General features: G+C 40.1%; 1 protein-coding gene across 2 annotated transcripts in view; it reads left to right on the plus strand.

Moving 5' to 3' along the window:
- The window catches only part of BTRC (beta-transducin repeat containing E3 ubiquitin protein ligase), a 189,321-nt gene extending 164,486 nt beyond the window's left edge, over positions 1–24,835 (plus strand). The window contains exons 8-14 of one of the 2 annotated variants that reach the window (XM_004370049.2): positions 249–367; positions 1,818–2,067; positions 2,585–2,703; positions 4,057–4,167; positions 7,071–7,149; positions 17,244–17,436; positions 19,832–24,835. In XM_004370049.2, the coding sequence (XP_004370106.1) occupies positions 249–367; positions 1,818–2,067; positions 2,585–2,703; positions 4,057–4,167; positions 7,071–7,149; positions 17,244–17,405 (840 nt within the window). In that variant the 3' untranslated portion in view covers positions 17,406–17,436; positions 19,832–24,835. The remainder of the gene's footprint in view (positions 1–248; positions 368–1,817; positions 2,068–2,584; positions 2,704–4,056; positions 4,168–7,070; positions 7,150–17,243; positions 17,437–19,831) is intronic. The other variant, XM_004370048.2, reaches the window with a different exon arrangement.
- Positions 24,836–25,489: the final 654 nt, after the last annotated feature.

Here is a 25,489-nt window from a genome sequence, read left to right on the forward strand (position 1 = left end):
TGGGCTATTACTCCTTTGGCCCTCACATAATTATAGGCTACTCTGTTCCCTAATGAAAAGGATAAAGTCTGCATTAGTACTGAAGCCACATATATATAGGTACTTAGCTTTACCTGTAGAAAAGAATGCATTCCACACTACTCTGGGCTTTGATTCTTTTGGGGATCAAACATATAATAGAGCCAGCAAGTCTCCACAGTACCCCCTTATCGCAGTGATCAAAAGGATCTTCTTGTTTGCCATCCTAGATCTGGGATAAAAGCACATTGGAATGCAAGCGAATTCTCACAGGCCACACAGGTTCTGTCCTGTGCCTCCAGTATGATGAGAGGGTGATCATAACTGGATCATCGGATTCCACCGTCAGGTAGAAAATTTCAAATGAATTTTGAACTCTGAAACATCAGATCCACTCTGTTCTTTGTCATAGATAGTAATTTTGTATGTATCTGCAAAAATATAATCCTGAAATGTCATAATTAAAGAAGAATAAACCGTCAGCTTCCCTCATCATTTGTGTCAATCTAGAACTAGAAAACTTGATTTAGGAATGATTGAGGTAAGTTTACATTTTTGTGCGTTTAAGGAAATTACACATTCTGTTTTAATTTGGGAGAATCATCCATTATAGAAACTTTTATTTTCTTTATGGTAAACCTTGCATTCCTTACAAAAAAACGCCTCACAGGGGAGTGACATGAATGGAATGAAACCTGCCTTTCAGGTAGTTATAACTGTAGTGCAGGTATGCATTATCTCCTTTAAAATATATATAGATGGGCAATGCTCTCTCTTTGCCAGCCCTTCCCCTGCCGTCCCTGCAGTTTTTAATTGTGAGCTTCACTCAGGGAGGGGGCCTTCAATTTCCAGAGGCGTTAGTGATTTGATGACACAGACATTATGCTGCTGGCGTCCAGTGTAGCTTGAGTTCTGGGTACAGGCAGCGCTGCCAGAAACCTCTGTTAGGAATTTTGCCTTAAGCTAAAGGACTTAGCAAACATAATGCATCAAAAATAACTTCTTTTTTAAAAACTAGACAAAAAGAGTTAACTACATTGTTAGATTCTCTGAAGTTGAATGTTTACCATTCCAGGTTATCCTCTGTGAATAGAGAAGGCTATTCCTGTTCCTTATCTTTTGACTTAAAGGCATAGCTAAGTCAGTCCTCATGGTTATTGACATTTAACATTTATTGGTACTTGTGGAGTACATCAAGGAAGCTGAAACACTGTAGGGGCGGGCTAACATCATTTATAGGATAAGGGAGAAAATGATTTTCTGAAAAAGGAGATTAAACTGGAAAAGCAAATAAAATGTGTTATGAAAGCCAAAGTAAACACACAAACAAAAATACTACTGTAAAATATATCATCACACAAAATTCTCAAGGGTCCCACACTCTGCTGTGAAGCCAGTGTTTACAGTGGGATGGCTATTCTTGATCCCCACCCCCATACAAAGTACAAAAGTGAGGGCTTAGACTTAGAGTATTGGTAATCTTGAGGTTTGATGTGGGTGGCGAAACCTAAGATCCAGGTTCCTCAAGCCCAGATCCACAGTACTAAATAAATCTGTTACAGAAGCATCATGATCTATATCAATTCGGGTTCCTGAGGACTGTCAGTAGGGCACTAATACTGCTGATATTAATCAGAGCCCCAGTTTAAAAGGTATCTCGTTAGTGGTATCAGATTGAACATCAGAAATTTTATAATAATTCATCGTGAAGGGGCTGGGGATAGGGGCGGTGGTCATATACTGGCAACAGATTGTGGTACCATCTAAATCTGAGATAACCTTAATTTTGTTTGTTCCAGGGTGTGGGATGTAAATACAGGTGAAATGCTAAACACACTGATCCACCATTGCGAAGCAGTTCTGCACTTGCGTTTCAATAATGGCATGATGGTGACCTGCTCCAAAGACCGTTCCATTGCCGTATGGGATATGGCCTCCCCAACTGACATTACCCTCCGGAGGGTGCTGGTTGGACATCGAGCTGCTGTCAATGTTGTAGACTTTGATGATAAGTACGTTGTTTCTGCGTCTGGGGATAGGACTATAAAGGTAAGAACCCTGAGATCTCTTGAATTGGACAATAACCAATTTCCATAAGTCTCCAGTTTAGAGTAGGGAAGTTCATGTGAAAATTTGATCAAGGGAAATGTCGTAGTTAAACATCATTGTAGAATAACTTAATATTTAATTCAGAGACTTGTCTGTGTAAAAGGATAATGGGGAAGACAAGTTATTCAACAGTTTTGATTAGGTATTTTATTCCTAAAAATAGTAGTAAGTGTTGGAAGCGTCAGGGTAAATTTGGTTCAAGAAAATTTATTTGCAAGATCAGACTAACCCCATAAGAGTAAATCATTCTGAGAAATTCTCATGTGATAGCAGGCAGATACAAACTAGCCCTAGATTATCATAAATTGAACTTGTCATGTTTTCTGTTTTGCTTTGTTTGAGAAGCTGACTTCTCCAGGGGTTCAGTTCTGTTTTCTACTTCCCCAAGACTCCGGTTGCCATAGATTTTACCAGTAAAAGTCCCAGATTAACTGCCAAATGCTTTTTTCTGTTTCAGGTATGGAACACAAGTACTTGTGAATTTGTAAGGACCTTAAATGGACACAAACGAGGCATTGCCTGTTTGCAGTACAGAGACAGGCTGGTCGTGAGTGGCTCATCTGACAACACCATCAGGTGAGCAGCAGATGCCCTTTCCCAGAGGGATCAATATTGCTGCCATTCAGTGTTTTCATGTGGATTATACAAATACTCAACTGTGTTATGTTTATAATAAAATATTTTTCCTTTCTGTAGCTTCTTACAGGTCACAAGTTTGCCCCAAGCAGAGACGCAGCACAGCATAGCCTTTTGTTGATGTGTTTCCTTCCTGTAATAGTTTTATCACCATATACCTGCTGCCGTCAAGTCGATTCCAACTGATAGAGACCCTATAGGACAGAATAGAAGTGCCCCATAGGCTTTCCAAGGAGTGCCTGGTGGATTCAAATTGCCGACCTTTTGGTTAGCATCCGTAGCTCTTAACCACTACGCCACCAGGGTTTCCTTATCACCATATAGACCTATTTAATAGGTACTGCTTGAATGAGGAAGCAGGCAAGAGAGACAGGTAGATGGAGGGTTGAGGGCCCTTCTCTTTAAATTTCTCCTGTCTACTATTGAAAAGTGCTAATAAAATAGCTAAAAGCCTTTCCTCTTTACCACTGTTCTAAAAAGAAGAAGAAGGAAAATTTGTTTCCCTACTAAAATTGTGCAATTTCATTTTCTTAACATTGCCTAAGTTGGTACTTGGCCAAGGAGTTACCTGTCTTTGAAATTATGAAAACTTCACAAGTTGAAGTATTCTTTAGTGTTCTTCCTCACAAAGATGAGGGCACAGATACAATTAAAATTAGGAAAATGTATCCATCCTCCCCCTTTCTTCAACTAAGTATTGAGAGGTTGAAAAAAAATTAGAAAAAAAAAAAAAAAAAACAAAGAGATTGAGCTGTTGTTGTATCTAAGAAAATTATCATTTCTCGAAATCACTTGGATTGTTCTAAAAGCGTATGATTTTATAAATTAATATATAAATGTTTTTGAGAACTTTGCACTTTCCTGATTCGCAGTGGGTGAAAGCAGGGTCTCAGTGACCAAGTGGAGATGCTTTTTGAGGCAGGAAATCATGGACGCTCTGCATCTTATTCTTATCGGTGAAGTGTTACTTTCTTGTCTTGATCATTTCTTTCCCAGGCAACTGTATGCATTGCATTTATCCTTTTTATGCCTGGGAGAACGTGGTTACAGAATTATATAAAGCATTGTGCTTTGAAAATACATGCTATATTTGAACAACAGATAGTTTTTTTCTGCCTGAGTTATATGACGGTAAGCAAATAAATTATATCGAAAGCAATACATTTTTGTATGGTTGTTGATTGATTTTATTTTGGTGTGTTCTTTAAAGACATACAAAGTAAATTATTATAACATTCCAAGCTCAGAAGAGAACACGTAAAAATTTTCACTTGACTCAATTTTCTCTTTCAGATTGTGGGACATAGAATGTGGAGCATGTTTACGAGTGTTAGAAGGCCATGAGGAATTGGTGCGCTGTATTCGATTTGATAACAAGAGGATAGTCAGTGGGGCCTATGATGGGTGAGTTTGCTGATAGATTAAAAAAAATCTGTGTCTCTATGCCTCTTGCCTTACAATGTTAAATATAGCTTCTCCTTGTCTCTAAAAGCTTATCGATTTCACAGAAAGGGTTTGATACAATATTTCTTTAGTCTAATCTATTTATTCACCTCTCCTTTGTGTACTCTTTCCTAAAATATTCTTCCCAATCATTTAATTGCACGGATTTTTCATTAATAACCAAAATATTTGTCTCTTTTACCTTATAAAGCAAAGAATAGGACAAACCCAGTATAAGATGGTGTCTCAGTCATCTAGTGCTGCTCCAACAGAAATACCACAAGTGGATGGCCACACAAAGAGAAATTTATTCTCTCACAGTCCAGTAGGCTACAAGTCCAAATTCAGGGCATCAGCTCCAGGGGAATGCTTTCTCCATCAGCTCTGGAGGAAGGTCCATGTCATCAATCTTCCTTTGGTTTGGGAGCTTCTCTATGCAGGAACCTCAGGTCCAAAGGACGTGCTCTGCTCCTGGCACTGCTTTCTTGGTGGTATGAGGTTCCCATGTGTCTCTGCTCACTTCTCTCTTTTATATCTCAAAAGAGATTGCATTAAGACCTTGATCTTGTCGACCTCATCAGTATAAACTCATCACAGTGATAGAATTTACAACACATAGATCACATGTAATCTCGTCATAGTGGTAGAGTTTACAACACATAAGGAAATCACATCAGATAACACAATCATACAATACTAGGAATCATGACCTAGCCAAGTTGCTACACACATTTTTTGGGGGACACAATTCAATCCGTGACAGATGGTGACAATAACACTGAAACACTGGAGGGCAGTATCTTTGGAGCTTAGTGTGGTAGGGTCTTGAATTTTGATCTCGTTGAAAGTAATTCCTAAAAGTGTAGCTCTCATCATCACTTTCCTAGCATGTCAGTTACCAGGAGTTCAATAACCTTTGTTTTCTTCAGAATAATTTCCACGGGTTATAGAATCCATTCATGTCTAGCAACACTAAGCACATAGCATATAAAAATGTATTAGTTTATAAAGCCCTCTTTATCATTTCTTATTATCAAGGTGCCTGATTTTGAGTGGAAGGCTACAGTTCAAATATTGGCAGCTTTTTTTTAGTATTAGAAACCAGCTTACAGCATTACCTTAGTTCTTGAGTTAGCTATACTGATATATTAAGCCAACTCAAGCAGCAGGGAGTGTAACAGGCACATTCCCTCTGCTTTGAGTTAGCCATCACTGTCATACCTTGGGAAATTGTTAAGGGTATGATGACATGTTCCAGCTGGGTCTAAGGTTACATTTTCTCATTACCTTGGTTTTGATCTGCACCCACGTTTCTTGGTTTTGTCTGTTATTTTCCATGAGAAGACATAACCTATAATTGGTTTTTGGAAGAGCTAGACTTTTCTTAATTAAGTCAAAATATGAAGGTTTACTTATTATCAACTCCAGAACTCTTCAATGAACCTGAGTCCTCTGGTACATGTGAGCTGGGCCATTCATAGAACTGACCAGAAGGAAGATGCCTCAGAGTTGTAGATATCTAGGTCTAAGTGAGCTCTTGTATCATAAGAAGTCTAATGTACAAGATCTCTTCTTGGCCCTAAAGCATGGTTTAACTTTACCATTCACCTGTCTTTTGTTTGGTTAAAGCTAACTGGTTTCTTGTTTTTAGATTAATCACATGCATTTTCCCCTTTTAAGACCAGTAAGCTTTACCCAAGAGTGAATGTAAGAACGAAGTCTCCAAAACAAAAAAGTTTTAACTAATGGACCACAGCTACCAAAGCCTCCACCAGCCTGAGCCCAGGAGAACTAGATGGTGCCTGGCTACCACCACTGACTGCTCTGACAGGGATCACAATAGAGGGTCCTGGACAGAGCTGGAGAAAAATGTAGAACAAAATTCAGACTTACTGGCCTGACAGAGACTGGAGAAACCTCGAGAGTATGGCCTCCGGATACCCTTTTAGCTCAGTAATGTAGTCACCCCCGAGGTTCACCCTTCAGCCAAAGATTAGACAGGCCCGTAAAACAAAATGAGACTAAAGGGGCACACCACCCAGCGGCAAGGACAAGAAGGCAGGAGGGGACAGGAAAGCTGGTAATAGGGAACCCAAGGTCGAGAAGGGAGAGTGTTGACATGTCATGGGATGGGTAACTGTCATGGTTTGAATTATGTCCCCCAAAAAATGCGTATATCAATTTGGCTGGGCCACAATTCCCAGAATTGTGTGGTTGTTCTCCATTTTGTGATTGTAATTTTATGTTAAAGAGGATTAGGGTGGGATTGTAACACTACCCTTACCCAGGTCACATCCCTGATCCAATGTAAAGGGAGTTTCCCCGGCGTGTGGCCTGCACCATCTTTTATCTCTCAAGAGATGAAAGGGAAGCAAGCAGAGAGTGGGGACCTCATACCACCAAGAAGGCAGTGCCAGGAGCAGAGCATGTCCTTTGGACCTGGGGTCCCTGCACAGAGAAGCTCCTAGTCCAGGGAAACATTGATGAGAAGGCCGACAGAGAGAGAAAGCCTTCCCCTGGAGCTGATGCCCTGAATTTGGACTTGTAGCCTACTAGACTGTGAGAAAATAAATTTCTCTCTGTTAAAACTTGTGGTATTTGTATTAGAACAGCACTAGATGACTAAGACAGTAACCAGTGTCACTAAACAATATATGTACTAACTGTTTAATGAGAAGCTAGTTTGTTCTGTGAAGCTTCATCTAAAGTATAAGAAAAGTTTTGTATATATTCCTGTGAGCTGAATTTATCGTATAAACTATATTCACTATACATACTTATTGCCATGACTTTTTGCTCTTCTCCCCTGTGTTCCTTAATTTTGCTTTTACCTAAGAATTTTTTCTCCCCTTTTTGATCTTTAGAAAAATAAAAGTGTGGGACCTTGTGGCTGCTTTGGACCCCCGTGCTCCTGCAGGGACTCTCTGTCTACGGACCCTTGTGGTAAGTGCCTTGTTGTTTAGAGAGGCTTGGGGAGCAGGAGGAGGAGGAAGAAATTAAATGTTGATGTGCTATGGAATACAGATCTGGATTTGATAGTTAGAACCTCACAAAACTTACTACCAAGTGGAAAGGCAACCGATACATGACAATAAACTATGTTTATATAGCACCTTTCATCCAAAAGTGCTTTAGAGACTGTGTATGCAGAGGAATGTGGCAGCTGTTTAACAGCTACACAGCAACTCTACAGAACAGTTTAGTACAGGAAGTGAATAAGAATTCTGTATCCATCAGAAGCAGCAGGGGGTACTTAGGGAGAGAGAACATAATTACCCAAGTTGGAACTTGTCCAGGATCTGAGGACCTGCACACCTGTGCCTGCAAAAAATGCTGTGGGACTCTGCAGAAACCCCTGGCCAGCCCCTTAGTTCTGTATACTATTCAAGGGATAGTGCCTCCAGCCACATGAATCACGTCTTTTTTTATTTCCTCTGTCTCCTCTTGTCTGAACATCTTGACACTTGGAGAAAGGAGTGACTCAAAAGCAAGAATGTCACCTTCAAAAGCACTAAATTCTACATCATGGTGTTCACCAAGGGCTTCGATTGGAAAATGGCCTAAGATTAAAAGTGGCTTCCGTTAGAAGATAAAGATTAGGTGGGGCACTGGGGAGAACGAAATCTTTTTTGCACAAGTCAGGAAAAAGATGAGAGCAAGCACTTAAAGCCCAGCATTCTGAATCCTAGCTCTCATCATTCAGACAGTCTCTTCTCTGGAGGAGAGATGGATACATTTTTTTCGTCTTCCTTGTTGGATTCAAAGCTTATTCTTTCAGCACCATACATGCTTTACCTGTGTCCTTTAAAATGTATACTTTGATTCTTTTACAATTTATCTAAGTCTAGTTTTAAGGTATAATTTATATACAGCAGAGCCCTGGTGACGCAGTGGTTAAATGTTCAGCTGCTGACCAAGAGGTCAGCGGTTCAAATCCCCGGCACTCCTTGGAAACTCTATGGGGCAGTTCTACTCTGTCCAAAAGCTTCACTGTGAGTCAGAATCGGCTCGACGGCAACTGTTTTTTTTTAAATTCACATACAGCAAAATTCACCCCTTTTTAATGTACTTCTATGAATTTTGCAGTCATGTAACCACCACCACAATCAAATATATAAACATTTCCATCACCCCATTGAGTTCTGTTGTGCACCTTTACATCCATCCGCTCCTTTCAACCCCTAGGAACTTAGTCATTTGATTTCTATCACCATAGTTTTGCCTTTTTTTTTTTTTAAGTTTTCTTATAAAAGTCACAGAAATTAAATCGTATAGTACATAGCCTTTTGCATTTGGCTGTTTTTCACTTCATTTGAGGTTCATCCGTGTTGCTGCATATTAGTACTTTGCTCCTTTTTCGGGTAACAGGTAGTATTCCATTGTGTGGATAAACCAATTTGTTTATTCATTCACTAGTTTATGGACATTTGCAATGTTTTCAGGTTTTGATGATTCTGAATAAAGCCACTGAAAACATTCCCATGCAATTTTTTTTTATGTGCATATTGTCTCTATTGCTCTTGGGTAAATACCTAGGAATGGGGTTTCTGGGTCCTATGATGAGTCAGAATTGACTCAATGGTCACAAGTTTGGGGGTTTTTTTTGGTATGATTTAAGTGTGTATTTAAATTTGAAAGAAACTACCAAGCTATTTTCCAAAGTGTCTATACCGTCTTGCATTTCCAGTAATGTTTGAGTTCCATGTTTTCCATATCCTTGTCTGCACTTGGTATTGTCAGTTTCTTAAAAATTATGGCCATTCTATAAACATTTTGCACGCAAGTCTCTGTATGAACATATGCTTTTATTTGTCTGGAGTAAATACCCAGGAGCAGAATGGCTGGGTCATGTGGTAAAAAAAACAAACAAACCTGTTGCCATTGAGTTGATTCCGACTTATGGGTTTAATATTTTTAGAAACTGACAAACTTTTTTTCCAAAGTAGTTGTATCAATTTACATTACAGTACAGCTGTGTATGTTTGTATGAGAGTTTCAATTGCCCTACATCCTCACCAACAGTTTGTACAGTCTTTTTCATTTTAATTATTCTAATAGATAATAGTGGTACTTCATTGTGGTTTTAATTTGCATATCCCTTATGATTAGTGATGTTGAGCATCTTATGTTGATTTACCATTCATATATCTACTTTGGTGTTTACCATTCATATATCTACTTTGGTGAAGTATCTATTTGAATCTTTTGCCCATTTGTTAACTGAGTGGTTTATTTTCTTATTATTGAATCTAGATCAATTTGGAGAAAATTGACCTCTTAAAAATATTGAGTCTTCTGATCTATGAACACAGTATACCTCTTCATTTTTTAAGTCTTTTTAAATTGCCCTCAGCAATGTTTTGTAGCTTTCAGTGTAAAAGTCTAGCACATCTTTTGTTATATTTTATATTTTTAAAGCTATTATAAATGTTATTTTTCAATTTCAATTTCTGATTATTCATTGCAAGTATATAGAAATAATAGAAACAGTTTTATGTCTTCTTTTCCAGTCTGGATACTTTTTTTTTCCTTGTTTTATTGCACTGATTAGGACCTTCAGCACGGTGTTAAAAAGAATTAGTGAGTGCAGACATCATTTCTTATTCCTGATGTTAAGGAAAAAGCATTTAGTCTTCCACCATTTTATTTATGTATGAGTAAATATATACCTTTCTTTTTAGTATAAATATTTGAAACTATAAATTTACCTCTAACCACTGCTTTAGCTAGGTCCGAAAATTTTTGATATGTTTTGTTTTCATTTAATTTATTTCAAAATATATTCTAATTCCTCTTGTGATTTCTTATTTGACCTATGGATTATTTAGAAGTATGTTGTTTAATTTCCAAATATTTAGGGATTTCCATGTAACATTCTGTTATTCATTTTTAATTCAAATCCCTTGTGTCAAAAAACATACTTAGTCTGATTTCAATCCTTGGTCTGTCTCAGTGAATGTTTCATGTACACTTAAAACAAATGTGTATTCTGCTGTTGTCTGCTGGAGTGTTCTATAAATGTCAATTAGTCAAGTTGGTTTATAATGTTATTCAGGGTCTTCTATATGCTTAATTGATTTTCTGTTTGTTTTACCAATTACTGAGAGAAGAATATTGAAGTCTCCCACTGTAATTCTGCATTTGTCTTTTTCTCCTTTCAGTTGTGGCAGTTTTTGCTTCATGTATTTTTAAGCTGTTGTAGGTGCAATACACACTTACGATTGTTAATTATGTCTTAGTGATGAATTGACCTTTTAACACTATAGTGTTCGTTCCTCATTATCTTTTGTAATATTCTTTGTTTTGAAGAATACTTTGTCTAATATTAATATATACATTCTGCTTTCTTATGATTAGTGTTTGGGTGGTATATCTTATTACATCTTTTTATTTTTAACATACCTGTATATTTATATTTAAAATTACTATCTTATATTCAATGTATAGTTGGGCCTTGCTTTTGTATCCAGTCTGACCGCCTCTGCCTTTGTTATTGATTCTGTTGTTGATATGTGACTTAGGAGACCCCATGTGTTACAGAGTAGAACTGCTCCAAAGGATTTTCTTGCCTGTAATCTGTACAGAAGCAGATTGCCAGGTCTGTTTCTGCTGCAGTACCACTGGGTGGGTTCAAACTGCCAACCTTTTGGTTACCAGCCCAGTGCAAATCATTTGCACCACCCAGGAACCTTCCATCTCTGTCTTTGTTGGAGTGTTTAAACCATTTACATTTAGTGTAATTGTCTATATTGTTGAGTTTAAATCTACCATCTCACTTTTTATTTTCTACTTTTATCTTTTGTTCTTTGTTTTTTCCCAGTAGTTTTCCTGCTTTGTTTTGGGTTGATTATACTTTTAGGATCTCATTTCATCTCCACTGTTATTAGTTATAGCACTCTTTATTTTTTGAGGAGTCAATCTAGGGTTTACAATTTTTATCTTTAATTTTTTAGAGTTTATTTTCAAATATTATACTACTTCATATATAATTAGGAAACTTGTAACAATATACTTCCATTTCTTCCCTCTCATTCATAGTGCTGCTGTTGTCATAGTTTTTACTTCTACATATGTTATAGTCCCCACAATACTTGTTATTATTTTTGCTTTTAACAATAATCGCCTTGTTTTATTTTTCAATCAACTACCTTTCAAAGAAATTTTAAAATGGAAAAAAAAAAGTTTATTTCAACCCCTGTATCTACTATTTCTGATGCGTTCCATTTCTTTGTGTAGATCCAAGTGTCCATTGATGCTATTTTCCTTCCGCTTAAAGAATTTCCATTAACGTTTTGTATATTCAGGTATGCTAGCAACAGATTCTCTCAGCTCTTGGTTATCTGAAAAGTCTTTATTTTGTCTTCATGTTTGAAAGATATGTTTGCTGGCTAAAAAATTCTAGGTTGACAGCTTCTTTCAACACTTTAATGATGTCATTCTATTTTCTTCTGGCTTGGTTTTTGACAAGAAATTTGAAGTCCTTTATCTTCATTCCTTTGTATGTAATGTCTTTTTCCTCTGGTTGCTTTTAAGATTTGCAGCAGTTTGATTCTGATGTATCTTGGTGTGATTTTCTTTGTATTTTTCCTGGGATTTTTTTGAGCTTATAGGATCTGTAAATGTATTACAGTTTGTATCAAATCTGGAAATTTTTTAGCCATTATGTCTTCTGCCTCTCTCTCTCTCTCTCCTTTCCTGAGACTGCAGTTACACATATTAGATAACTTGATAATCTTATCCCACAGGTCATTGAGATTTTGTTCATATATATATATATATATATATATGGAGCCCTGGTGGCACAGTGGTTAAGAATTCGGCTGATAACCAAAAGGTTGGCAGTTTGAATCCAATAGCTGCTCCTTGGGCACTTCTACTTTGTCTTAATAGGTCACCATGAGTTGGGATCGACTCAACGACAGTGAGTTTTTTGGAGATATATATATATATGCATACATCTTCTTCTTAGTCTGTCTTAGTCTGGAAGCTCAGCTGTAACCTGTCCACCATGGGTGACCTTGCTCGTATTTGAATATCAGTGGCATAGCTTCCAGCATCACAGCAGCACGCAAGCCCCCACAGTACAACAAACTGACAGAGCAAATAATCCGAGAAGCTGGACTGTATGAAGAGGAATAGGGCATCAGAACTGGAGGAAGACTCATTAACCTACATTGTGCTGATGACACAACCTTGCTTACTGAAAGTGGAGAGCACTTGAAGCACTTAGTCATGAAGATCAAAGACTACAGCCTTCAGTATGGATTACACCTCAACATAAAGAAAACAAAAATCCTCACAACTGGACTAATAAGCAACATCATGAAAAATGGAAAAAAGATTGACGTCAAGAATTTCATTTTACTTGGATCCACAGTCAACACCCATGGAAGCAGCAATCAGGAAATCAAACAACACATTGCATTGGGGAAATCTGCTGCAAAAGACCTCTTTAAAGTGTTAAAAAGCAAAGATGTCACTGTAAGGACTAAGCTACGCCTGACCCAAGCCACAGTGATTTCAGTTGCCTCATACGCATGTGAAAGCTGAACAATGAATAAGGAAGACCAAGGAAGAATTGATGCCTTTGAATTATGGTGTTGGTGAAAAATATTGAGTATACCATGGACTGCGAAAAGAATGAACAAATCTGTCTTGGAAGAAGTACAGCCAGAATGCTTCTTAGAAGCAAGAATGGCGAGACTTCGTCTCACATACTTTGGACATGTTATCAGGAGGGACAGATCCCTGGAGAAGGACATCATACTTGGTAAAGTAGACGGTCAGCAGAAAAGATAAAGGCCCTCAATGAGATGGATTGACACAGTGGCTGTAACAGTGAGCTCAAGCATAACAACGATCATGAACATGGCGCAGGACTGGGCAGTGTTTCCTTCTGTTGTGCATAGGGTCACTGTGAGTCAGAACTGACTTGACAGCACCTAACAACAATATATATACACACACATACACAGCTTTTGTTCTTTCTGTGCCTCATTTCAGATCATTTCTATTGCTGTGTCTTTAAGTTTTAATACTTTTTTTTTTTTAACAATAATTCCATCCAGTGTATTATTCCTTTCAGATATTGTATTTTTTATCTCTAGAAGTTCCATTTGGTTCTTTTTTATGTCTTCAACCCTCTTTTTACTGTGTTCAGGTTTTCCTTTAAATGTATGAACATAGATAAAATATCTGTTTTAATGTTCTTATCTCCTAGCCCCATCATCTCTGTCATTTCTAGGTTCATTTCTATTGTCTGATTTTTCTCCCAGTTATAGACTACTGAATGCTGAACATGTAAATGTTACAGTTTTGAGTGTTTGAATCTAGATTTTGTGGTCTTTCTTTAAAGAATTTTGAGTTTTGTTTTGTTTGGCAGTTACTTTCATTTCAGGTTGTTACATTCAAGGCTTGATTTTTATGCTTTGTTGGAGCAGGTGTAGAATAGTCTCTAGGGATAGTTTGGCCCCACCTCTAAGTCATGGCCCTCCTGGAGTCTCTACTGAATTATCTGAGTGATCTATGAGAACTTTCCATCTTGGCTGGTGAGAACACAAATGATTCCCATCCCTAAGAGAGTTCTAAAAACCAGTTTGCAGCTCTCTGTTTGCTCTTTGCCTGGCTGGCCTCATGGAGTTTCATTCTACATGTGCACATTGTAACATTTACCAAAGATTCAAGGGGACCCCTGTACAGATTTCTGGAGGTCTTTTCTGCAGATCTCCCTCTTTTTTACAACTCTACCCCACATCTTACAGCCACCTCAGTCTCTCCGAACTCCAATCTCCGTCTCTTCAACTCAGCAAGACTACTATGGAATGTGCTTTTAGGCAGAAAGCCGAGGAGATGTACAGCTCACCTCATTTGTTTCCCTTCCCCCAGAAATCACAGTCCTGCACTGTTTTTTGTCTAATGACTGAAAACAGTCGTTTCATATATTTTGCCCAGTTTTTAGTTATTTAAGGTATTTAAGGTAAATATTGTATCTGCTACTCCACCAAGGCCCCCAGCAAAACTTTGTTGAGGTAGGAGTTCTTTGTTGGACCAAGCGTCTGTGTGTGTCCACATTGGCATTAACAAGTAGGATTCTGATACCATTTCATAAAATATGTTTGGGCTGGGGACAAGCTTCCACAGAAAATGACATGCACCAGATCAGTGTATTAGGGCAGGGTGGCTGCAGTATGTTGATATTTATAGGGTAGAAATTTCTTAAAAGTACAGGGTACCTACAGTGTCCTGAGCAAGGGAAAAACAATAGTTAAGTTTTTCTATAGTTCTGCAGCTTAGTGGGTCAGTGCAGAAGTATTAAAAATAGAGCCTGTAGAGAGTTTCAAGAGCATTTACCTAGAAGCTCTAGGTCCACCACCTTATCAAAACCCAAGGTCTTTCTTTTTCTTAGCTAGAGTTTTGTTTGTGAAATTTTATTAGCTCAATAAAGTAGCTATCATTGGAATTCAGTTTGACTGAACAAGACAGCATGATTAATGTGATCTAGAGGTATTTATTTCTAACATAGAGGTGAAAACAAGTAAGGCATCTATGAGAGCAAAATTCTAAATACCTTTCTGATAATTTTCTGTCCTTGGCTTCAGCTCCAGATCTGTTATGTGATGATGGTTTAACTAACATACCAGATTGAAGTAGACTGAAGAGACATGACACCTAATATGTGATCCTGATGGATTTTAAAGAAAAAGCAGAAATGTTTGTTTATTTGTTTGTGCTATAAAAGACATTTGCTTTTGTGGCTTTTAGCAACATTTTAGTGGACTCTGTGGGTTGTGTGATTGTATTGTATTAATGTTAATTTCCTGACTTTTATAGTGGTACTATGGCTATGTAGGTGTGTCCTTATCTTTTAGAATATACACACTGGAGCATTTAGAGGTAATGGGCCATCTTGTCTGGAACTTACGCTCAGTTGGTTCAGAAAATAAGTGTGTGTGTGTGTGTGTGTGTAGAAAGAGAATGAGAATGATAAAGCAGATATGGTGAAATGTTAACAATTGGGGAACCTGGGTGAAGGGTAGGTATACATTTCTTTGTACTCTTCTTGTAACTTTTCTGTAAGCTTGGAATAATAAAATAAAAAGTTAGTGTGCCGGGGGAGTAGTAAGTTCTAAGAAGAAACATCAGGCTAAGGGAGTAGAGAGTGATGGGGGTACTATTTTATATAATGGAATCAGGAAGAGTCTCTCTGATTGGATGATATTTAAGCATGATAATAACAAGCCATTCAGTTATCTGGGAAAAGAGTGATCCAGGCAGAGGAAACAGTGAGTGCAGAGGCCCTGAGGTGCTGAGGTATGCTGCTGAGGTACAAGAAGGAGGCCAGTATAATTGAAACAGAGTGACCAAGAGGAAAATGTTAGGGGTGAGTTTAGAGCAGTAGTGGAGGTATAGGTCATATCATGGTAGGACCTTGAAGACTATGTTAAAAGCTGTGAATTTTACCCCAAGTAACATTGGAATGTTTTAAACAGGAGTCACATGATCTGTGTTACATTTGGAAAGGATTATATGGCGATGGAGTGGGGGCAGGAGTACAAGTTAATGGATTATTAAATAAAAATAAGCACAATAAAAACTTGAGCTAAAGATTTGAACAAAAAGGATGTGGATGGCAAATAAACATATGAAAAGATGTGCAACATCATTCATCATTAAGAAGATGCAAATTAAAGCTGTAATGATACCACTACACATCTCTTTTTTTTTATTAATTTTTTTTGGTTTATTGTTGTAGTTTAAATGAAGTTTACATTTCAAGCTAGTCTCCCATACAAAAATTTATACGTACATTGTTAATGTGACCCTAATTGCTCTCCCCATACTGTGACAGCACAATCCTTCTTCCCACCCCTGATTCCCCATGTCCATTCAACCAGCTCCTAACCCTCTCTGCCTTCCCATCTCACCTCCAGACAGAAGCTGCCCATTTAATCTCTCGTATCTACTTGAGCTAAGAGACACACTCCTCACAAGTATCGCTTTATGTCCCACAGTCCAGTCCAATCCCTGTCTGAAGAGTTGGTCTCGGAAATTGTTTCAGTTCTTGGCTGATAGAGAATCCGGAGGCCATGCTTTCCGGGGTCCCTCCAGTCTGATTCAGACCATTAAGTCTGGTCTTCTTACTAGAATTTGAGTTCTGCACCCCACCTTTCTACTGCTCCATCAGAGACTCTGTTGTGTTCCCTGTCAGGGTGGTCATTGGTGGTAGCCAGGCACCATCTAGTTCTTCTGGTCTCAGGCTGATGAAGTCTCTGGTTTATGTGGCCTTTTTTCCTACTGGGCTAATATTTTCCTTGCATCTTTGATGTTCTTCATTCTCCTTTACTCCAGGCCACTACATATGTCTTAGAATGACTAAAATTTTAAAAACTGATAATAAGCCAGCACTGGCAAGGATGCAGAGCCCGTAGAAACTTCACATTGCTGGTAAGAATGCAAAGTGGTACAACCACTTTAGAAAACGGTTTGGCAGTTTCTTAAAGCATACACTTACGATATGACCGAGCAATTCTACCCCTAGGCCTTTACTCCAGAGAAATGAAAACCTGTGACTGACCACACAAAGATCTGTATACAGTTGTTTATAGTAGTTTTATTCATAATTGCTAAAAACTGGAGACAGTTCAAATGTCCATTAACTGGTGAGTGAATAAACAACAGTGGTAAATCCATAAATTGAATACTACTCAGCTATAAAAAGGAACAAATTATTGATACATGCAACAACACAGAAGAATCTCAGATATGTTATACTGAGTGAAAAACACCAAACTCAACACTCAACATGCATAGACTCCTTTTGACATGTTGCTGTACTTGTGTCCTTTTGATTTTGAGCAGTTCAGATTCTTACCTCTTATGTCATTCTGCCTATTGCTACCAGTGTGAGAAGGATCAAGTAGTATCTTGCTAAAGACATGAGCCATGTTTTCTGGAAATAAAAAAAAGCCTTAGGTCCCTGAGGAAAGGTCCTGTAAGCAGATGTCAATAATGTGAAATTTTTGTTTCTGCTTCTTTAGGAGCATTCCGGAAGAGTTTTCCGACTCCAGTTTGATGAATTCCAGATTGTCAGTAGTTCACATGATGACACAATCCTCATCTGGGACTTCCTAAATGATCCAGCTGCTCAAGCTGAACCCCCCCGCTCCCCTTCTCGAACATACACCTATATCTCCAGATAAATAATCATACACTGACCTCATACTTGTCCAGGTATGAAAAAGAATTGTATACACAGCACTGTGGGTGGGAGATGGAATATTGGCTGTAAAGTGCTGCTAGCTCAGTGAGCCCTCTTATGCCCATTGCCTCAGCAAATCCTGAAAATCAGGGAAGACAGACAACATGAAAACAGTGCTGGGGCTGTCACATTGGATACTGCCTTTCATCAAGGGAGCCAGCCTCAGTTCTGAATGATTCTGGGGTCCAGCTTATGTAATGGAACTAGTATTTCCTGCCCTAATAGGGTTGTTACGAAAATAAAATGAGAGTTGAATCAGTTTGAAAACTAAGAGTAATAACCCAAAAGCCTATGATTTTGGTAGTTCCCAGAGCAAACTAGTACCTATAGTAGAGCCCTTTTGAGACCAGTAGATAATCTAATGTGTGAATGGAAAAATCCCTTGGTGAAATATCACACTGATATCTCATAGTTCTGCTTTGTTAGTGTCATTTGATTATAAAAGCTAGCTTTTTTATCCTTATCCCCACTCCCCTCCAAAAAGGGAAAAACCCATCCTTTGACTTTGGAAATAGAAGCCTCTGGAAGTTGGTGAGAACTCTGTGTAATGTCCTACCCAGATCTTCAGCCTCTCTCTGAGCAGGAAAAGATTATCCAATACCCAGGCTGTCTTATGGTATATTCAGATCATACCTGATGTCGGTCCTAACCAGCTCAAACACTGGTTATCACTTGTTAGTTGTTCTTAGGTGCCGTCAAGTTGGTTCCAACTCACAGCGACCCCATGTACAACAGAATGGAACACTACCTGGTCCTGCGCCATCGCTACCTTGGGGAAACTGCACCAGCTACTGGGCAGCATTGCTACTATTATGATTTCTCGTTCTCTAGACAAATCACAGTGCATGTTGCAGAAGTACACATTTACTATTCTTTTCTGCACATATTTTTATGATATTTCTTCTACATGGGATGATTTGTGCCCTGCCAGGCTCATGTCAGTGCTCACCACTCTCACAGAGAGTATAGAAGGAACCTAGAGGACAAGCAACAGTAGCAATCAAACTACTACCCAGTTTTCCTGACAGCCTCCTTGACCAAGTCAGACAGGCCTTGGGGAGAATCTTAGCTCTGGCACTTCGTAGCTGTGTGACCTTGGGCAAGTAACTTCCCAGAGCTTTAGTTTCCTGTTTAGTAAAATGAGGATTGCAGTACCTACCTCACAGAGCTGTTGTGAGGACTGCATTGAAATAATATACGTAAAATCCTTAGTCCTTAGCACAATCCCCAGCACATAACACGCCCTCAGTAAAAAGTGATCATTATTATTAATATTGTAATTGTCAAGTACCTGTCATGTACCTTTTGCCAAAACTTTCTCTTCTTTAGACTTCTATGTTATTTTACCATTTTTAATATTCTTCCTGGCTCTCTGTTTATGTATCCTTCCTCCTTTCACCCCTAAAGCATAGATAGCCCCTAATGGTCTGCATTGGGTTTTTCTCCCTTCTTTGGCTCTGTTATCTATTTCCAATGCTTCAGCTCTCACCTCGATGTAGATGACTCTCAAATTTGTATGTCCTGCAGCAGCCTCTGCCTCAGTCTTCAGGCTACATTTCCAGCCACCATCTGCACATCTGTCCTTGAAGGCCCCAGAAGCACTACTAGTGCAGCACATCAACAGTCAGACTTTCCCATCATCCACACCATAGGTCCCCTCCAGCCAAATAGCCAAGCCAGCTTCACCCAACTCCTCCACTTCTGTGAGTGATGCCACCAAAGGACAAAGCCTCAGGTCTGTCTTTGACTGCTCTCCGCTGTTGGGAGCAGGTGTGAAAGCTTGATGCTGAGCTGAATGTGGTCAGTCTTTGTCTCAAGACAGCAGAGTCACTCTGCTTGAGGCACCATGGCCCCGAACTTATTAGTGAGCTCAGCCTTTTGTGTAAGTCCCAAACAGGCCGTGTAGCCTTTGACAGAAGTTCCTGTGTGGCAAGGGCAGAGAGCGGGCATTAGGAAGGTCCCCAAACCTGTCTCACAGCTGACAGCTAAGTTAATTCTTTTCCTCTTAGTTGTTGTTGTTATTAGGTCGTTGAGTCGGTTCGGACTCATAGTCACACCACGTACAACAGAAAAAAACACTGACCGGTCCTGCGCCATCCTCACAATTGTTTCTATGTTTATGTTTGAGCCCATTGTTGCAGCCACTGTGTCAGTCCATCTTGTTGAGGGTCTTCCTCTTTTTGCTGACCTTCTACTTTACCAAGCATGATGTCCTTCTCCAGGGACTGATCCCTGCTGATAATGTGTCCGAAGTATGTGAGACAGAGTTTCACTATCCTTCTAAGAAGCATTCTGGCTATACTTCTTCCAAGATAGTAAGAAATGTAGGGAAAGAGGCTAATAACTGTTTGCTCTGTTTTCACACAGGACTCATTAAAGTTGCGGTATTTAATGTATCTGCCAATGCCAGGATGAGCAACAACAGTAACAATCAAACTACTACCCAGTTTCCCTGGACTAGCCGAGGAGTGGAGCTTGGAGACTCCTGTTGGGACACAGTTGGTCTGCAGTCGACCCAGGACGGTCTACTCAGCACAGCTGACTGCATCAGTGCTGCTATCAGAAGATGTCTTTATCTTTTGTGAATGATTGGAACTTTTAAACCTCACCTCCCCCTGCTCCTTTCCCCTCTGCACCTGTTTTTCCCCACTTGGTTCCAGACAAAGATCACCTATAAATATATTTAGTGTTTTGCCAGAATCTCTCTTGCTTTGCCATTAAGCAGAAGAACTAGTTTCCCTGTATAGCCTACTGGGAGAGACTCACTTCTGGGAAGCAGGGGATGCAACTTTAAGCCAGACAGTACCCAGTGTCTCCCTGTGAACTGCAGGAGTGTCCAGCGCCTGGCAAGATCAGCCCAGCCAAGTCCCACCATGCTTAGGAGGAGACAGCACTCTCTCTGTCTAGGCTCCGAGGCAAGAGAGAAAGAGAGGAAGCCAGAATGTACACACTGGAGGATCTGGGCCTCTTTCCTTCTTTTTCCTTCTCAGTGTCTGCCCCTCTTCTCCCTCCCTTCTTCAGCCTGCTTCTCTGCACCACTCAAAAAGAAAGTATGTGAAGAGAATGTCTTCAGTTAGCATGAGGCAGATCAGCTAGAACATGCAACACTTTTTGGAAGAGTTAAATGCAGTTCAGGCAAAATTTCAAATCCAGGCTTTTGCTGCAAGTGACCCTATGTGGCAACAGTGGATTCTTGGACATGGTATTCTCATCATATCTGTAATTCTTCTCTCGTCTCTCCCCCGCCAAAAAAAAAGGGGGCAGAAATTTCCTGGGCTCCATCAATGGCTGCATCTTTTCTGGACTCAGCAGTCTCCACGATTCCATGTAGAGTGTGGAAAGGAGTTGCTGATTACATTTCCTCTCATTAACAATTAGATGTGTAATAAAAAGCGTTGTACTTCATCTTAAATCATGGGTGAGGCTCAGCCTACACAAAGGTTTAAAATGGCCAGGGCCAATCCCTCGGTGCATTTTGCTTAATGGGTCACGTCTCTGATTTCCTTATCAACGCATGTGAGCATCCAATCGCTCACATCTTTGCCAAGACCACGCTTAAGGGATGGTCGGGAGTAAAAGCTGATTTTTTTCACTTAAACGAGTAATAGCATCTCACAAAAATCAATCTATCCATCTCAACCTTGATCTGCACAATCTTCCTTCTGCTTTTCCCAGACCCAGTATTTACAAAAGGGCAAAGCTGCCAGAAAGAGATCAGGATGAAGTTTGGCACACAGGGTTTATTAATGGGTCAGAAACTGCCTTGTCTTTTCTTCCTCTTCCCTGGCCTTATTTTGCTCTCCATCCTCCCCAGCCAATACAATTTCTCTGCAGTTGATGAGCATCATCAACAAATGGACCTCAGCAATGGCCAAGCTGACATGGCCACTTGGAAGGCAGCTGTATGGGCTTCCAAACCAGCCGGCTTCAGGTGCGAGGGCATATTTGCCACACCAACCTGGGAGTACAGAGTTAATCTGTTAGCGTGTGCCCAGCTTGTTCCCGGGGGGAATGAGTGGGCCTACAGGAGCCATCTTATGTGGCATGGGCACACCCATCAAAGGCCCCAAGGCCACAGTGCAGTCTCAAGTTTCCCTTGGAAGTGGAGCAGTCAGGCCCATTGTGTCCATTCCTAATCAAAGCAGTCAAGTAAAAGGAAGACACTATTTAATCAGCTGCTGTAAAAACAACAGAATGGGAGCCAGTTGCCGGTGACCTCAAAGCCAGGCCACCTTTAGTTCAGCAGAGGGAGAGGGGAGAGAAAAGCATCTTCACTTTTCCCTCTGATTTGCAAGAAGGTATCGTCTTTTCCAGACTGAATGTTATTACATATGGAGGGACAGGTTATGCATATGCATTTTTCCTTACTTGTTTTATGAGTACTTTTGAGCTTTCAGTTGCAGATTATATTCATCAGATATTTCCCAGTGTAATGGCATGCCTTTGCTTGGGAAATACTTTGTGAATATAATCGCCTTCCTTACTACCCAAATACTACAGAGCAATGCTTGCTATTTAGCCACTATCAGAGTTCCTCGTCTATTGTGTTGACTATTAATGGCCTTTTGATTCATTAAGGATTTTGCTACAGATGATGGCAGGAGACTGTCAGTCCTAAGGAACACACAGGTCATACATGAAAAAGACATGGGTTTCTACCTGTTTCAGAATATTCAAAGTATTTCTAATAGCCATAACTTTACTAGCCCTTCTGCTATATGCTGCTATTCAAAAGTGGGAGCTGTTGAATTTTCACTGGTGCCCAGGGTATGGCTGTCCCATCGAGGTTCAGTTGACGGTGTATTGTTTCTAAGACTGTTTTGAAGCTTGTCCAGTGCATCATAAATGAGATTGAGGGTGGGCCCTGCAGATCTGGAGCCATCAGCTCAGTTGGGGATAGTCTACAAGTTGTCCTCTCTGCTGTTGATGAAGATGGGAATGAAGTTAAGTGGTCTGAAAAACTTGAATCGTTCACATTTCTCAGCTCTGGGGGTCATTTACCAGTTCCTTGTAGAAGAAGTAATCAGGTAAGTAGAAGTTCATTTCCAGAGGAGGTAAACCCCACTTAACATCTCTGCATGATTTCAGTGGGAATTGATTATCACTAATCCCCAACTGGGCTAGAATAAATGTAAAGTTTGACCTTTTTAAGAAGAAAAAGTCTTAACACGTTTAAAGGAATAGTAGAAAAGGAGCTGAAGGTGTCCCTTGGCTCTGAAATGAAGTCTCCTTTGTAGATTAGTCTCTTTCACTAAAAGTTTGCTTTCCAATGTGGTGCCTGACAGACCTTTCTTACAGATGGAATGAAACCCTTCAAAAGCAGGTGAGGTGCACGTGCATGCACCAGTCCCTGTCATGGGCACGTGTGACCCTTCGGTTCACACTGGAGCTGCTCAGACACAAAGAGCATGCCTTGCCACACATGTATATTTTTACGGCTAAGAACATCCTTATACTTTCTTAGATGCAATTTGAAAGTGAACATGACCTGTGAATGGAGGGGGCCTTCTATACTTGTTCCTTGGCAAAATTCTTTCAGGTGACTCCTAACTTCAGAGACAGGGGCTGTCTTTGGTACCCTATTGACAAGTAATAAAGTCTGGCTGTCATAACTATAACTTGTTTCTAAACTGGAAAAGACCCTGAGACCCTGAAATCACTCTGTTTTTTGCTTGAGTAAGAAAAATCCTTTTTATTTTCCTTTTGTACAATCAAAAGCTGAAGAGAAGAAAACACGCACTTCGTTCCCTTGCCGTCTCCTGGTACCCATTGGTCTGAACAGCTGCGGTTGGGCTACTTCCTTATTTAGCACTTGATTGTGTACAGAAACAAAGGGCTTGGGATGAAGGGGGAGGTGGGGAATACTGGAAATAATTAAGATTGTTTTTTGTTTCCTAGAGTTGGATTAGACACGTGGTATTGTTGACCTTCTTAGCATCTTCGTTTGCCTTAGATGGTAGTACTTTCCTGCCTAAAGTGGAAACAGTTCAAACCAGCATAGTGTAGGCCTGAGGGGTTGGGCTGCAAGCTTGATTTTGGAGGAATTCAAGGTACTTATAGGTGGAACAGCAGATGCTCAGGTACCCACTCCCTGTGACCACCATATTCTTTGACCATCAGGTTTACCATATGACTTTGATCCACATTTCTCATCTCTTTCCCCATTTGTTTGAGCTCAACAGACTTTGCAGGAGCTGGAGAACATGAAAAGGTGCCCTTGCTTCTCCTTGCTTTCCTCCCTTCCCTACTGTAATAGCTCTCCTCCCTAAGAAGTCCACCCAAAGACCACAGGCGGGGTTAATCTCCCTGGGCTTCCCCTACACAGCTGACTGCTGACACTAGAGCCCCTTGCTTTAACTACAGTCTCAACATAATCAGTGCTGGAAAGACAGCACCCTTAGGGGAAATCAAGCTGAGTTTTGCTTTTGTTATCTTTACCTGTAGTTCATTTGTGACTTCAGAATCCTTGGAGCTGAGGAGAGAAACCAAAAAAAGCATGATTATGCCTACCTGATTCAAGGTGGAACTTAATGCATTGATATCTAGAAACCCCTTCTTTTGGAAGTTGTGTACCTGTAATGTAAAAAGCCCTGGAGGCAGATGACACCTGAAATACATGCTTTCCAGCCAACTCAGCTGACTCTCTTAGCTCCTAAATGGGTGTGTGTGTGTGTGTGGTGTGTGTGTGTGTAAGGATCAGTGTAGTAAATGGCATTATAAAGTGTTAACTCCCCTTCTACCCCTTTCCTTTTTGGGGCACTGGAGGAAAAGACCATCTACGGGGGGTTAGACCTCTGGGTACTAAGGAAACTAACAAGTCAGTGAACACTCAAGCCCAACCCAGACTGATCTGGGAGATGTTCTGTTGACTCCAGCTATGGGGGTGGGCCCGGCAGCAAAGATGAGCTTCCCAGAGAGCTTTTGGTTGGTTCAGCTCTTTGTTCTCTTGACCCTTAAGTACTGACTGCTTTGATTTCTGTGATTATGTTATGTGATGTGTAGTCAATGTACCAATATGTTCACAACCTAGGATCATGGTAATAATAGTGTTTTTGGTTTTTTTAACTGTTCAGAAAAAAGTAACTTAAATTACAAATATCAGATTAAACTGAATTTTCTAAGTGTCTTGTCTCTTTACCCCAGTATCAAAGGAGAATGAGTGTTGTAAATATGCAGATTGAGAGAGTGCACACCAACTGCTCTGCTGGAGAAAGAGACCTGGCGATTTGCTCCCGTAAAGATTACAACCGAGGTGGTTCTACTCTGTCCTTTAGGGTCGCTATGAGTCAGAATCAACTCGACAGCACATAACAGGAACAGATTTAATACTTTCAAGATAAACTGCATGGAGAAAACAACTTTGAGATAAATCAGGGCAGGATGGTGTGAATAAGTACGGGGTCCCTGGCATAAAACAGTGTTCAGTGTTGAATTGAAGCCAAAATGATACCCGGTTTGCGAACTGGTCACCATCGCCCCAGCTCCCAACAGTGGATGGGAAGACTTGGATTTCCCTTGCATTCCACTTGACCAGTGAACTCATTTTTGGGAGTGATTTCCAGAGACTCCAACAAGCTAGACCATCTGGGTCTAGGAGATAACATTGTTGCTCCTGAGTGAACTTCCCCCTTACCCTGCTTACTCCAAACCTACAGAGATAGGTACAAGGTTGCAGGCAGTGGCAGGAAAGACTTATCTTCCCCTTTCTCCCCCTCCACCCTCTAGTGTCACAAGCAGGACCCATGTCAAAAGTTAACCCATCCTCATTTTAGACCTCTGGCTTTAGCCTTGTGTTCTCAGTGTCTTATCTGGACCGGCCTTGTGACCATTTAAGAGCTTTCTCAGACCCCTCACTGGAGGTAGACGTCAGGGCCTCAGCACAGACAACCAAGTGCTGAACTGTCACTGCTAGAGCTGGAAAAATATCAGAGTATCATGTGCACCCAGCGTTTTGCAGAAGAGGAACCTGAGGAGCAAGAGAAGGGACCCACATTGCCCAAGACCACTCTGAAGTCTACTCCCTTA

This window comes from Trichechus manatus, unplaced genomic scaffold (assembly GCF_000243295.1).
Source record: "Trichechus manatus latirostris isolate Lorelei unplaced genomic scaffold, TriManLat1.0 scaffold00007, whole genome shotgun sequence".
NCBI classification, from domain to species: Eukaryota; Metazoa; Chordata; class Mammalia; order Sirenia; family Trichechidae; genus Trichechus; species Trichechus manatus.